The sequence below is a fragment of the Oryctolagus cuniculus genome, chromosome 4 (genome assembly GCF_051225735.1).
Source record: "Oryctolagus cuniculus isolate XC-2025 breed Fujian yellow rabbit chromosome 4, ASM5122573v1, whole genome shotgun sequence".
Classification (NCBI taxonomy): Eukaryota; Metazoa; Chordata; class Mammalia; order Lagomorpha; family Leporidae; genus Oryctolagus; species Oryctolagus cuniculus.
Window position 1 is genome coordinate 70,335,481 of NC_142870.1, and position 15,107 is coordinate 70,350,587.

The 15,107-nt window shown below is 43.2% G+C and overlaps 1 protein-coding gene across 45 annotated transcripts in view; it reads right to left on the minus strand.

The window, feature by feature from the left end:
- The window catches only part of ZBTB20 (zinc finger and BTB domain containing 20), an 873,240-nt gene that overhangs the window by 36,112 nt on the left and 822,021 nt on the right, over positions 1-15,107 (minus strand). For 36 of the 45 annotated variants that reach the window (XM_070072132.2, XM_070072130.2, XM_070072129.2 and 33 more), the window contains 2 exons: positions 14,144-14,307; positions 13,580-13,767 (listed from right to left, as the gene is read on the minus strand). In XM_070072132.2, coding sequence (XP_069928233.1) covers positions 13,580-13,767; positions 14,144-14,154 — 199 coding nt within the window. In that variant the 5' untranslated portion in view covers positions 14,155-14,307. The remainder of the gene's footprint in view (positions 1-13,579; positions 13,768-14,143; positions 14,308-15,107) is intronic. The other 9 variants (XM_070072148.2, XM_089331711.1, XM_089331714.1 and 6 more) reach the window with 1 other exon arrangement.

The following is a 15,107-nucleotide window of genomic DNA, read 5'->3' on the forward strand; positions in this document are numbered from 1 at the left end:
AACTTCTTAGAGCCCTGGTTTCTTTATCTGTACAATGTTGTGTTCTGTACAAATGATACAAGATAATGCATTTGACACAGAAGAGGATGCTTACTAAATGTTAGTCCTCTTTCACTTTAGGAAAAAAGAAAACAAATAGGGGACCTGTAAAGGTAAGAAGACAATAGAGAGGCCTCTCAATCCAGCCAGGCCTGAATCCAAGAAGGCACAAGAAGCAGGGCGTGGCCTCTCCCTGCAGTGAAGAGGGCAACCTTTGTGCATGGGCCTTCCTCTCCCGCTGGAGGGCTTTGCGTCTCAGGGGAAGCCTGGGGCACCTGCTACCACTGCCATTTATGTTGCCTCAGTTTTAGTCTGTATTTGCTTCATCATTTAAAGCACATAAACTGTAGCTGATGCTCAAATTCACTGAGTGCTGGCTGCTGATCTGGTGCTGTTTTAGGGGCTTTACATGTAGTTTTCCCTCTGATCCTCATAATAATCCGAGGAGATAGACACTATTCTTGTTCTCATTATGCAGATGAGCAAATGAAAGCATGGGAAGCTAATTAAAGGCACATAAGATGCATTCACAGGCTGAAGTTCATGTTAAAAAGAGCAAATAACTAGATCATGGGGGTGAGAAAACATTTCCTGGACAATATATGGTCCACATGTTAGTTCATTATCAATGCACTCAAGAAATAAGTAACCTTAAAAGTCTGTTATTCTACCTGCCCCTGCCCTGCAGGGCTATTGGAGGAAGCTGAGAGGGCGTCAGGAATAATTCTGCATTTGGATATCCACATGGGACCTCTCTTGCTTGCTTCTTAGCTCACTTTGGAGGATTTGAGGATGCAGCTTCTGACTGGGGTAGGTTCTGGGGAAGCAGCTCTTTCCTTCCTCTGTAGTTCTCTGACCCCAAGTGAACAGAAGCTCTACACCTATGGCCCAGGACAGCACACACATAGGTGTCAGTATGTACATGCCTATCTTCTCAGGAAGTCTGCAGACTCCAAGAGGGAGGCCCAGTCATGGTACCAGTGGAGTACATGGTCAAATACAGGTCAAAAACTCCTGCTCTTGAGCACAGTGGCCTAACTCTTCTGCCTGCCTCATTGTCCAAAGCAACCGTGCGCACCTGAGAGGGCAGCCCAGCAGTTAACCCAGGGTTATGTAGTTCACTTCAGGAGTTCCCACATTCAGTCACTGCTCTGGGACATCTAGGTCAGAGATAAAGTGGAATAGGCCAGGTTTCTAAAGGTTTCCCCAAAATGGGAAAAAAATGCTCAGATCAACATAGCAAAGACCCACAGTATTTCCCTGAGGAAAGGACAGACAGCTATGGAGTGTCTTAAGTTCCTGGACTTGGGGCCAGCACTGTGGCATGCTTGCAGTGCCAGCATCCCATAATGGGCACCGATTCAAGTCTTGACTGCTCCACTTCTGATCCAGCTCTGCTATGGCCTGGGAAAGCAGTAGAAGATGGCCCAACTCCCTGAGCCCCTGCACTGTGTGGGAGACCCGGAAGAAGCTCCTGGCTCCTGGCTCCAGATCAGCGCAGCTCTGGCTATTGCGGCCAATTGGGGAGTGAACCAGCAGATGGAAGACCTCTGTCTCTCTGCCTCTCCTTCTCTCTCTGTGTAACTCTTTCAAATGAAATAAATAAATCTTAAAAAAAAGGTCTTCGACTTCTAAGAATACTCAGATATTTTTTTCCTTGAGTCATAATGCTATGCTTTGTAGCTCAAATTTATATGTTCCTTTCTTTTATTGCCTACCGTATATCCAAATACCTGGTTAAGAAATGAGGCAAAGAGACAGGAAGCTAGGCTACAAGGAAGGAAGTGATTATAGCTGAATGAATGATGACATTAATTTATTGTCTTTTGAAATTCTTCAAGTAGTATTCTGTGTGCCATGATATCATGGGATGGCTGGGTTCAAACTTTTGTTTCCAATTCCAAGAAGGAGTTTAAGAATGAGACATAGGTAAAGCTCAGCAGAGAGGCAAGATTTATTTGCATGTAGAGCAAAAGTGCACACTAAAGAAGGAGTGACAGCATGCTTAAGAGAGAGCTGTGCAGGTTCAGCAAGGTTTGGGGCCATCCTTTTCTACAAACTGAAGGCATAGGGATTGGTATGTGGAGAGGGCTTCAATTGACTGTTCAAAAGGGGTAAGGTTTGGAGAGGGAGTTAAATACCATCTTCTTCCTTGCCTTCTTTGAAATCTTGGAAGTGTCATGGTGTCAGATGCATGATGGGAGTGGGAGTGTCAGCCATGGTCATTTTATAATGACCTTATATTGAGCTACAAGTCATCATGAGGATACAGCCTGCAGCCTGCAGCCATGTTGGTATTTTAAGCCAAGTGGTAAAACCATGGAAGCCACAGTTTTCCACTGCATGGAAAGGGGCAGGGAGTTTCATTTGGTTCAGGCAGGGCTGCAGGGAGGGGCTGGCAAACTCAACTCCTCCTTGTTAGTTATCCCTGTGCCTATATGAATACCAATTTTTCTTCAAGTTTCTGAATGGCCTAGTCCAACATGGAATAAAACACAGGTATAAAACTGATAACATGGAGCAAGATAAAGAGTCAGAAGAAACTCTTATTTGGGACTGGAGAAAAAAGGAAAGATCTCTTCAAGGTCTCAACTCAGACATCAACTATGAATCCATTTTTCCTTGTGAAATTATAAAGAGCTATGTTCAAAATTCTCCCATGTGGTTGCTTATGTAATTTCCAGTAGTGATAACATTATTTCCTCATTTGGTTGTACAGGTAATTTAATAGAAGGGCAAAGTAACATTTGATTTAGTTGGTTCCAGATGACCGTAAGCAGAAGTAATATCACATACTGTGAGTCCAGGTGGCAGTGGCCTTTGGAATACCTTTAACCATCACAGAAAGCAAGTAAATAACTTAAATAAATAAATAAGCAAAGTAAATAACTTTAAAAATAGCACAAATAATGAACTTGAGGCTATTTTGTGGCAATGAAGGAGGATATGAGAACAACAAATAGATTGGTTATCATTAACTACAAGGCTATTACTATTGGTTATTATTAACTACAAGGCTGCTTGACCTGGGCCCATCATGAAAGAAATTCACAGAATGTGGCTTTCTGAAAAGGATAATGCTTTGAAGTAACTTGTCTTACAAATTACTAGAAAATTTAAGTGCTCAAAATATGTGATGTCTGCTCTCTGCTTAATGGTCACAGATTATTGAGAATAAGAAACTGAGTACATATTTATGAAGTTATGGAAGAAGACATGAAACCAATACTTGTAAACCATTAGTTCTTATCAGCTAAAATGAAGAGAAAGCAATGTTGGGAAGAAATAGAGAAAGAACTAATAGAACTACTGAGTCACTGGGCTTGAGTAGTGCCTTCAAATTTCTTTTACATAGGTTTATCATCCAGTCTCGCTGCACAATGGAGATCTGGTTCCTTCTCACCCTGTCTGTTGAATTTCAAGGTCTTCCTTAACACTAGCTTTCACTTCTCACTCTGTAAATGGGCTCGGAGCTCATTGTATCATAAAAATACCTTATACCCCAAATTCAAGTTACCTATGATTTCTTTTAAAACCATTTCACTCCTTTATAAAAGCTGTTTGTAATTGTCGCTTTCCCCTCCATGTACCCCAAGGCCTCTTTATGGTGCTTTTCTATGATGCAACTGAATCTGCTTTTTTGATGGCGGTCAGGACACTACCAATCCCAAAGCCTCAGTGATCTCTCCACTCTCCGTCCCTGGTGTCTGCAGCACTTGACACGGCCCACCCATCCCCTCTCGGAGGGTCTCTCTGGACCATCTTGGTTGTCCTCCTAACTCAGATCCTCTTTTTTTTTTTTTTTTTTTTGACAGGCCGAGTTAGACAGTGAGAGAGAGAGAGAGAGAGAGAGAGAGAGGGAGAGAGAAAGGTCTTCCCTCTGTTGGTTCACTCCCCAAATGGCCGCTAATACGGCCGGCGCACCATGCCGATCCAAAGCCAGGAGCCAGGTGCTTCCTCCTGGTCTCCCATGCAGGTGCAGGGCCCAAGCACTTGGGCCATCTTCCACTGCCTTCCCGGGCTACAGCAGAGAGCTGGACTGGAAGAGGAGCAACCGGGACAGAATCCGGTGCCCCAACCGGGACTAGAACCCTTGGGTGCCGGTGCCACCGGTGGAGGATTAGCCTAGTGAGCCACGGTGCTGGCCATCTCTTTTTTTTTCCTCTTTTAATGGTTCCTCATTTATTTTCTTATCACTCAACATAAACCTACCTCAAGGGTCTCTTTTCCTTTTTTCTCTCAGTAAAGTTTTCTTCCATGTTTACGCCACAGTTACAGCTTGAAGAATGGCTCTTGGCTAAAGTGTTTGCTAGTCCTAGTACCAAATATTTCTGCTGTATCCTAGTTCCCTAATTATAATCCAATGTTAGTTTTTCTCCACTGGAAATATCCCTAGTATTTCTTTTTTTTTTTTTTTTTTTTTTTTTTTTTTTTTTTGGACAGGCAGAGTGGACAGTGAGAGAGAGAGACAGAGAGAAGGATCTTCCTTTTGCCATTGGTTCACCCTCCAATGGCCAGCGCGGCCGGAGTGCTGTGGCCAGCGCACCGTGCTGATCCGATGGCAGGAGCCAGGTGCTTTTCCTGGTCTCCCATGGGGTGCAGGACCCAAGCACTTGGGCCATCCTCCACTGCACTCCCGGGCCACAGCAGAAAGCTGGACTGGAAGAGGGGCAACCGGGACAAAATCCGGCGCCCCAACCGGGACTAGAACCTGGTGTGCCAGCACCGCAAGGCGGAGGATTAGCCTAGTGAGCCGCAGCGCCGGCCATCCCTAGTATTTCACACTCAGCATTCTGTAAAATGGAAACTGTATTCTACTCCTTGAATGCTTACTTTCTTCTTTTTTAGATGTTGGAGCTATCCTTGATGATGTCCCTTCTCTTACCTAACAGCTCGCTCAGACCTGCCCATCCTCACCCACTAAATCTGTGAAGCTTGGCCGCTGCCATCCCTCCCATCACTAGTCCCTTCAGGTAGCCAAGAATGTGAACTGCTAACGGTATTTCCTGGGCTCTCTCCTCCCTCCTCTCACCTCTTCCCACATCCATACATTCTTCAGACCCTTGCTGCTAAATTAGATCTCCCCAGAGCAAGGTCTTGATCATGGCAACCCCTACTTAAAATCCTTCCACAGCTCTGCACCAGAGTACAAATCTCTCATGCCTATCTGAATGCCTTACTTCAAATGAAATTCTACTTATCCTTCAAAAAGGCTCAAATGGAACCTTCTCTGATAAACTTCACGAGATGCTACAGTGAACAGGATTTTAAACATTTGAAACGTTATCTAAGAAAATGGTGCATTGAGGACACAAACAAAGTTTTATGATTCTCAGTGGCAGGGCCTGTCTATGACTTTGTATCTCCATGGAGCTCAGTGCAGGCACACAGCACATCCTCTATCCATTCTTGCAAAGTGGGTGAATCGGTGCTCTGGTGGGTCCCGTGTACACGCGTGCATCTTTAACCACTCTGCAGAGCGGCTGTTTGTGAATGTATCTGATCTCTAGGAGATCATAAGTCTGCACACAGGGCTCCCGCTGATGAAACAGCATCCTGCACAACACTTAGCTGTGGTCTTCGACATTGAAAATGTTTGGTAAATGGATGGATGAATAGTCCTGACTCCTTCCCACTCTCCCAGGAGCTTACTCAGTACCAGGCAGCGTACACAGCGAGAGGAAGAGCAGGGTTTTGTTTTGGCCTCTGTCACTCAGTTTCCTGGGAACTTTTTGGGGAAACACTTACCCTGTTCTAGCCTCAGTTTCTACATTTGTACAATAATGGCTCTATGTCAGATAACCTTTAATCTCTTTCAGTGCTAATAAAAAATGTGAACTGGTACATATTTCCTAGAGAGAACAAAGAGAGTTGAAAGTGCTATTGTACTGATGAGGTAATGTGGCATGTCATGCTGGCACCTGCTGTGAGGTGACTGGTGGAAGGTTCTGACTTGAAAAAGCAAGGAAGTCCTTCAAGATTCCTCATTCAAGCTCTCAACTGGTCTTAATTGATCCACCTCCCAGGGCAGTAGTGCACTTTGTATTTTTTTTTTTTTTTGTAAGTCAGGAAGTGAGAAGACGGAAGAATCACTATTTTGATGTAATGAAAATTGCCACAAACTGAGAAAGCACATATCTGTCACTAGCAGTTGCAGATAAGAATCGAATATACACTATTAGCTGGAGATGAGAGGGCGAAACGAACAGGACACCCCTGAAAATCAGCCGTTGGTCCCAACTGTTACGTGTGGACGATCATAAGCAGGTTGGCACAGTGTGAGGTGGGGTGGGGACAGCACATGGCCTACTGTCACTGAGGCAATGGGCAAGGAGGCCAGATTTCACAGGGACCTGGGAGGACCTCACAAGAGGACAGATCCTTAGAGTCTCAGGAGGCCATGAGCTCCAGCATGACATGGGCGACTCTGCAGCTCCAGGGATGAACTTTTCTCTATAAGAAAAGTTTTTTTGAGATTTGTTGATCAATGAATTATCCCTGGGTCCCTCAGAGTACTTCCCTACTTCCCTTCACTGTGTGGAAGGCAGGGCAGTTGGCCTATTAGAAAACAGGTGGGTGTCTTGCTTTGTTATAAAAGCAAATGTTTCTTAAGGGGACATATAATTCAGCCCATAAGAATGATAAAACCTGCAACCTTACCCAAGTACAAATTGTCCCATGATTGAAATTAGGTAAAGTGTAAGAAGGACTCTGTATCATAACTGAACTTTTCTGTTTTCCGAAAGCACCATGCTCCTCTTGTGCCTGTGGCTTTGCTACTATTTCTCGCATCTGGAGTGCCCTTCCCTCTGTGTTCTCCTACACACACGTGACTGTTCCTTCCGCATCCATCCCCGGGTTCCTGTGGAGACCTTCCCTGCTATGGGCTCCTTCCTCAGAAGCTCCAGAGCTGAATACTTTCATACCACCTTTTAGTTCACCCTTTCGAAGGTTTTGTAAAGTGTTTAGGGAAGGCCTTAGGAACACTGTGAGTTCCTAAAGTGAGAGGATGGCATTTTCTTCATATTTTCACCTCTGATCCCTGCTGAAGACTGGGTTCAACGTCAAGGGCTGACAACAATTGATCAATGACTAAATAGATGAACAAGGTAAGAGTGATTACCAGAACTGATTGCATTAAGTGATTCTGGAAGATAATCAATTAATTAGCACTGGAGGGAAAGGACAAGCTTTACAAAAGGAGGGCCAATTTTATACAAAGAAGTGGATTAAGATACAAAACTTCAAAAACTGTGATTTAAAAAATTTATACTGTACATAGTTTTTAATAAAATTATACTAAAAAAATACTCAGTGGAAACTCCAGGAAATTAGAGCAAGTGAAAAACCACCAACTTTCCTCTGCTATGTAAATGCTAGACAAAGCACTAAAATTTCTAAATAAGAGGGTATAAAAGGTAATAACAATAATTCCAAAGAGATTATATGTCAATTAACTCAGAGGCAGAAGGTGACTTTTTGCAAAGGGAAAGACTATCTTTACGAAAATAAAATCCAGACTTAATAGGTATGACTTGTATTTGGTTAATGAAACAGCAGAAAAAGTTTGAATAGTTAGCAATGACAAGGTAAGCATATAATTTCTTATAGAGCACAGAGGACACGTTGGAGTCAGGAAGAGCGCTCAGTTATACCAAACATGGTCTATGTGCTGCTTAACTGATATGGAATTCATTAGAAACTTAATAGCAGGCCATAGGACAGCAACTGCCTGTGGTTGTTATTCCACCCTGCTTTGGCTATGTTTCTTCTGCAAATTAGTGTGACCCCAAAATGTTTTCAGGATTGTCCAACTTGTCCTAAATTCCATAAATAAACCCTTTCAGAGGATGCTGTTTTTTGCCATGTCTCTATTACGGCTCTTCACAGATGGACCATTTTTGTCCTTCCAAAGTCTAAGAATAACTCTTTCAGTTATCAAGACATACCAAAATCCAGTTCAGCTGCTCCTGTGGGATTCCAGTGAGTTTAGACACATCTGCTGAGATACATGCATTTGAATTCAAATGAAGCTTTTGTTTGATTATACATTTTGAACATTTATGGAGGTTTTTTTGGGGCCAAAATGTTTTTCATTTTTTTGGCACACCAAACAGAGATCTTCAGTATGAAACACTGCCTTCTGAGCACCTCCAACAGAAATCCAATCTTTTCATGTGAACAGGTGCCTCAGGAAGTTTTTGGAAGGTTTTACACTGAATCAGCTTTCTGATTGGAAACTTTCTGAACACGCAGTCATATTTGCCAAAGAGACCTTCAAGCTTGCTTGAGCAGTTTTCACTCATACAGACACACATTCACACATACAGACAGCCCAAGGAAAAGCAAATCAGAGCCCTGGAACACTCAAGTGTTTTTCTTAAAGGTGAAATAGCATCTGCAAGCAAATGAAACGAAAAGGAATAGATGACAGGAGACAGAAGGAACAAATAGTATGAGGCTCTTCATTGGGTACGGCCCCCTAAGAGCCTGAGACTTTCAGCTACGTATCCCTTTGGTAAACTGCTATTGTAACCTACACTCATGCATTTGCATTTTTCAACACTGCACCATAGAGTACTGCTACTAATTCCTTCTACTTCCAAACTTATTTAAACCTTTTGGAAATACTTTCTTCTCCATCACAAACGGGTCAACCAGAGGCAAACGGAAAGGAGGAAAAACTACTACTCTCTCAGTCACAGGCTCTTTGGCAAAGCCCACCTCTGACCTAACCCCTACTACTTTCCCTTCCTAGTTTTCATAGAAACTGAACAGTTGTTATGGGCTCCCCCAACTTTTAAGCCTTAAGCCCGAAAAGTTTTTATGGAGTAAAATCACGCCTGCACTGGGCACGGCTGAGATTCATGGGGAAACCTGTTCCAGGTTGTTCTTAGGGCCCCAGGACCAGATGCTCTAAGGTGGCCAGGAACCTTTGTCTACGCCCACTTCGCAGATTTCTGGCTCTGTTTCAGGGACTAAGAGGTTTATTTGCAGAAATGAATCATTTCCTTCCAAATATCCCTCACCCTATTTACATGCTTGCATATTCCTTCCATTTTGTTTTCCCCCTACAGCTTTACTAAGGGAATTAATTATCTAGAAGAACAGGAACATACAGTAAGTACATCTGAGATACAGGATGAGACACAGTATGTCATCTATTAGGCCTGGCTAAGACCAGCAGCTGATGCTAAATGGGAAGGAACATGCACCAAATGTTTTTTAATCACAAAGTTAGTAATTAATTGCTCTTTAAAATACATTTTATGCTTCTTTCTGTCTGTGTACATGAAATGCACATTTATTACATGCCAAAAATTACAACATGATGGTTTAAATGTGACTGGCACGGAAGTCCGGAAATCAGAGTTAATGTTCCCACAGCAACTTTAATTCTGTCCGTGTGCACATGTAGAGCTATAATAGTCTTCCGTTCTAGGATAATACATGTCGATGGTTTGGGGAGGAGAGCTAAAGACCCATATCCTCAACTGTAGTTACAGGAAACAAACAAAGGATAAAAGCTGTGCTCCTTTCCACATACGTGGAGAAAAACAATGCCCCCACGCCTGGTGTTGTGTAATCAGGCAATGAAAGAATCTGCTGTGATGCCGGCACTCAAGGGGACAGTTTCTGTTGCTGTGGGAACCTGAACTTTGCATTTCCTGACTTTGGGGTAATTAAAATGTCAGCCTTAATGTGGCATTAATGGAGTTTGCCATAAAAATCCTCTTTGTTTCGTTCTCTGAAAAATTGCTTAAAAGTTCAAAATGAGCCAAGTGTACTAAAAAATTTTAATCACAGCGACTTGGACGGCTGAAGCGAGCGGTTGGAGGGGTGGGGTGGGGGTGAGGGCAGGCCAGTGAAGGTGGATGGCAGGAGATGGAGGAGGCAGAGCCCACCCGTCGGCCGGCAGCGCCGCGTTACCTCCAGAGCTAAAGTTAAACCCACCCACACGACAGTTTGGTAATGTGTAAAGGTTAAATTAAAAATAAATAAAAACTGTTAATGCGTAAGTGCATCTTGGCAAGGACACAAAAAAACGAGACAGTCGGATGAGGCCGGTGCAAAATGGGAGAAGAAGGTAAATCACCCGGGCTGGCTATCAGCTTCCAACAAAAGGGGAGGCCAGGGGGCGGGAGATCTCCAGCCAGAAGGAGGCGGGACCGCCAAGGGCTGGGGGAGTCCGTCCCTTCTCCCTCTGCTGGGAGCCTTCTTGGGGGGGGGAACAAAATGGAAGAAATATGCAAGTAAAAGCTCTGGTTGTGTCTATCACATGAATACAACTGTGATGTGCTACAGCTTGATAGTTGTCAAGGAAAGTTTTCAATATGGGGCGCTTCATCTGCTCTACTGCCTTGGTTTAGTCCCGCGTAAGCCTTTCAAGGGAGCTTGGCTCAGTGCTTTCTCAGCCTGTTCGCTGGGGAACTGCTCTGTCAAATACTTAGGGCGACTGGACCCTTTGCAACCACCCGAGGCTCACCTTAATGCCTTTCATTATCGTCATCTGAATTTGTTTGCCATTAGGTTTCTAGCAGTGGCAAAGAGGTGACAAGCTAGGCGGTAATGGGGGAATATTGCTAAAAGGAGCTGTGCTAGTGGGTGCACTGTACAGCACCACAGCTTTTTACAAGAAGTCCATCACCTCACAAAGAAATGCATACCCAGACTCTAGCCCTAGTTTTCAATATTCTGGCCATTGCTGGCCAAATTTGAAGCCAGTCAGCATGGTAAATCACCTGCTGAGAACTGACAGGGTCAGACTTACTATCTGTGCCCTAAAATGTGGCCGTGTCCTTCATAGGTGAGATACCCACTCTTACCAGTTCACATGCAGAGTGGATTTTTTGGGGGGTGATTTATTCCTCGTGTTTTATGACCAAGTCACCAGTATGAGGAGTTGCACATTTTTGAGATGTCTGTTTAGAGCCAGGAATGCCATCTTTGGGCTTGGAACAGAGAATTCTGGCTGCTAACAGTGACAGAAACTCCAGAAACATTCCTCAGTACCCCAATGAGTTAATGATGAGCAAGCCATTCATCTACCTAGATGTCAGTTTTCTCATCTGTAAATTGGGAAGAATCACACTTACTGACAGGAAACTGGCATTAAGGCATGACTATGAATAATTTCGCTAAACACACGACAAATAAAAAAGTGCTATAAAAATTCAGGCACTTGTGAAAGCTTGGAACACAACACACTGGTGGAATGTTGCTGAAGTTAAACAGACTAACAAGTCAAGGGCACTATTTTTAAATGCCCCAAATCTGTTAGTTCTAAATAGGAACTGAATATTTTACCTTAAAGAAATTAGGCTTTTAAATTAATCTATGGTAAGAATGACATTTGAAAATAAAAAAATACAAAAAACAAAAAACAAAACAAACAAAAAAAAAACCAACAAAAGAAAAACCCTCTTGAATGCAAGAAGAGCATCCAAAAAATTTAACAGCTTAAAATAAACCTCTTTCCTGTCTTCTCTCAAGCAATCTCCAAATGGACAGATTTCTGTGAATCTTTCCTAAAAACAATTTTCTTCTAAGTGTAGGCTCAAATCAGGACAAACTACAATCCAGATATATTTGGAGAAAAAGTATAATGAATTTACACAACAGGTTGGAGCAGAGAAGGCTTGCACATCTTAATGGCAAAATGACTTTCTCAACTGCTGGAGATGAGGTTTCTCCTCCCAACTTGGTATCCCCCTACTGCATTCAGCCACCCACTGAGTTCCGACCCATTGGCTTCCTCCAGGTCACCAAGGAGCTGGGTGGAGAAACTGTATCTGTACCACTCCTTAAACATAGGCCATGCCAATGTCAAGGCCTGGCCAGAGGAAGCATATAAATGCTTATAAACATGCAACAAATTAAGCTAAAGGCTTTTTGTATTCTGCAAAGCATTCATTTTACTGTCATAGGAGCCTTCTGGGCTAAGGCCATTCTATGTGATCTTCCCCATAAGGTGTGGCCTAAAGCCAGGCAAGGAAGGTGTGCATGCAGAAGCGGCAGGCCCTTCACCACAGGAACAGGCCACCTTCCTGGTAGGTGGGGACAGCGTGCACATGTCTGTGGGCACTGTGCCACACTATTTTCCAAGTCTTCCTGTAATTACTATTAGGCCGGAGACTGCCAAGCAAGAAGATCCAAGGATGCTGCACGGAGCACACATGGTCCCTGCTTCTGAGCCCCAAAGCCACAGCTTTGACTATGCAGATCACATGGGCATGGTGATCCAGATCTCATTACTTCTCTTTTCATTTTCTACTGCCAGCTGGAGTGTGGTCCCAGGCCAACCCCAGGTAGAACAAGCTCTCTTCACCCTCACCCCACCCCTAGGTCGTGTCCTTTAATCCAGAGGCTGTGAGGATGAAGCAAATAGAGAATGGACTCCCCCAGACCCATTCACTTCTTGCCTTCTCTGCAGAATTTTCTATTTGTTCTGTCCACAAGATAACAGTAGGAGATTTAGAATCTCATTTCCTAATTAATATGTCTTATCTTGTGGATAGGCTAAATGAAATCCTTTTATGAAATAAAACTTTCTTGCTCTTATCTCACTCATTCTAAAGGAGAATATGCCAACTCTTTGCCTGTTACCAGACAAGCTTTATGGAGAGCAACTTAGGAGAGCTGTTGGGCATCTTCAGACTAAAGGGAATATTCTTTGCTTGGACTGCAAAGTAATATTTCATTCTTTCTCATGTCAACACATGGGAAGTCCTGGGTTATGGTTCAGAAAGAGGAAAAAAAAAACATATCCTAAATGTGATTTATCAACTTTCTTAAAATAGAATTTGAAGAAGTGACTCCCAGATTAGTGAGGAGATGGCAAAAATAAACAGTAAAGAAGTGATTTCAATAGCGACGATCTCATTAAGTTGCCCAATTCCAAATTTAGCCCTTAGGCAGTTTTTTTAATTAAAAAATATTTTTAACCTGAATTCTTATTGGCTATGTGAAGTCTGGGTGGCTTTTGAATTCTTGGAATCCATTCTCTTCTCTTCTGTAAATTTATGCTATCCTTTAACCACTTCAAAATAAATTAAAAACTGGAAAGACAGAAATCCAGCCAAGCGACATGAGACTCCAATAACTAATGCAAATCTGACTTGTGTTATGTAATTTCAGAATGGCCATTTCCTTGTGTCTAGCTGGCCTGCTGTGGTCTGTATTTGGTTGTTCCGTGCAGGAACAGTGGAAGGGCCGTTATTCAGACCAGGGATAATGAGAAAGCAGCAATGCAACTTCTTTTTTGGGGGGTTTATGCTCTGAAAGCGAATGTGGCTCATGCAATTAATCAGCCTTTTGAGGGCAAATGGCTGGCCACCTGGCTTTACAAAAAGACTCTGGCTCTGCAGATCTAGAGAGAGGGAGAGAGACGTTGGCTGGATCAAAATGGTGGCACATTACTTTTGGCTACTTTAGAAGACCAAATGCAGACAGCTTGCTCTGAATGCAAAGAAGCTGGAGCCCAAGGGGAGAGCGCAACTCCAAGCCCTGCGAAGACACCACCACCTTTTGGTGTACTCACAATCAGATGACCCGGTGTGAGCGTGAGAGTTTGTCAGTGAATGTGTTGAGTGGATGAGGGCTGGGTCTGGAGACAAAACAGCTTCAAAGTTCAGGCAGGGAAGGCCCGGCTTGGCGCTGGATCCACCCGGCTGAGTAATCTCATTCTCCTCAGATGCCTTCTGGTTTTCAGCTGTCTTGGGTTTCTTCCTGAAAATAAACAAAGGGCCCTTTGAAGGAACTGACTGCAGATTTGGGAAAAGGCATTTTTAGAATCTGTTAAAGATAACTTGATTTTTTTTTTTCCTGAAGGGGGATGGGAGGGAGTCCAGTATGTCCCTTGTTTTAAAACAAGCTGATTCTTGTTTTTTTTCCCCCTCCGGTACTGGCCTAACTGGGAACACATGAAAGCATATGGGCCAAGCAAAAAGCACCACATTTGGACTCTGTTGGCTGCATAAAAAGACCCTGTCCCAGAACTTCAGACAGCTTGAGCTACGTATGGTTGACATTATCCAAGAAAGCATCCTTTTTCCCCCCCTTAAGAGTTTTAACATGGTCTGGAAAAATACTAGTGGAGGTTTACCGTTCTAGCATTTGTCAGGAAGCTTAGAGACAGGACCCGTGGAGTAATGGGAGGAGCACTGGACTGGGAGTCAGGAGACTTGTGCTATGGTACTAGCTGGGCCTCTAACTTGCTGTGTGGCCTTGGGCACCTCACTTCACCTCTCTGGGCTTCAGTTTCCTCATCTGCAAAATAAAGGGCTTAAATTAGAAGGCCTTAAAGGTTCCTTCCAGCTTCTATTCATCACAGAACATTTGACAGTGTTGCTGTTATGAGGTTTTATTTTGAATCAATACATAATCTCAAATCACAATCTGAATTTGCAGGCTGGACAGGTAAGAGGGATAGTGATGGAGGTTTCTGTTACAGTAGCAAGCAAAAAGTGAAAAGAACAGCTTGGATTCTAGTGGAGAAAGGGGAAGCTGTAATAAAGAGACCCTCTATGCTTTTCTTACCCTGTACACAGGATTTCTTTTTTTTTTTTTTTTTTTTTTTTGATTTAGGGGATCCTCTTCGAATTTAGAAGTACACTTGGGTTTTGGGGTGTAAGAAAACGATGGGTAAAGGGGTTTAGAAAGGAATTGTTACTAATCGTTATTCAGGGTAAGGAACAGGAGGTACAACAGCTCTGATGTGGGTCATCTCAGGTCTTCTCTCCCCAGGACAATGCAATTGACACTAAATTAATAAATGCTTACTTTATTCTGCATGCACCATAGACCCCTGCCAAACTGGATTATGAGTCCCTGAACATTTTCCCAATTTCCTTGGCTTTGTGCCCTTTTCTATCATTATGTGGACAGTGACCAGAAAAGCATTCTGTGTGTGTGTGTGTGTGTGTGTGTGTGTGTGTGGTAGAAGATATGTACAGTACCTAATTTGTTGTAAGTAGATTTGTTTCCACGTTTCTCTTGTTTCTATGAACATGGCATTGGACTTGTTAGACAGAATATTTTGTATTGAAATTTGTTGTACTGGGTAGTTA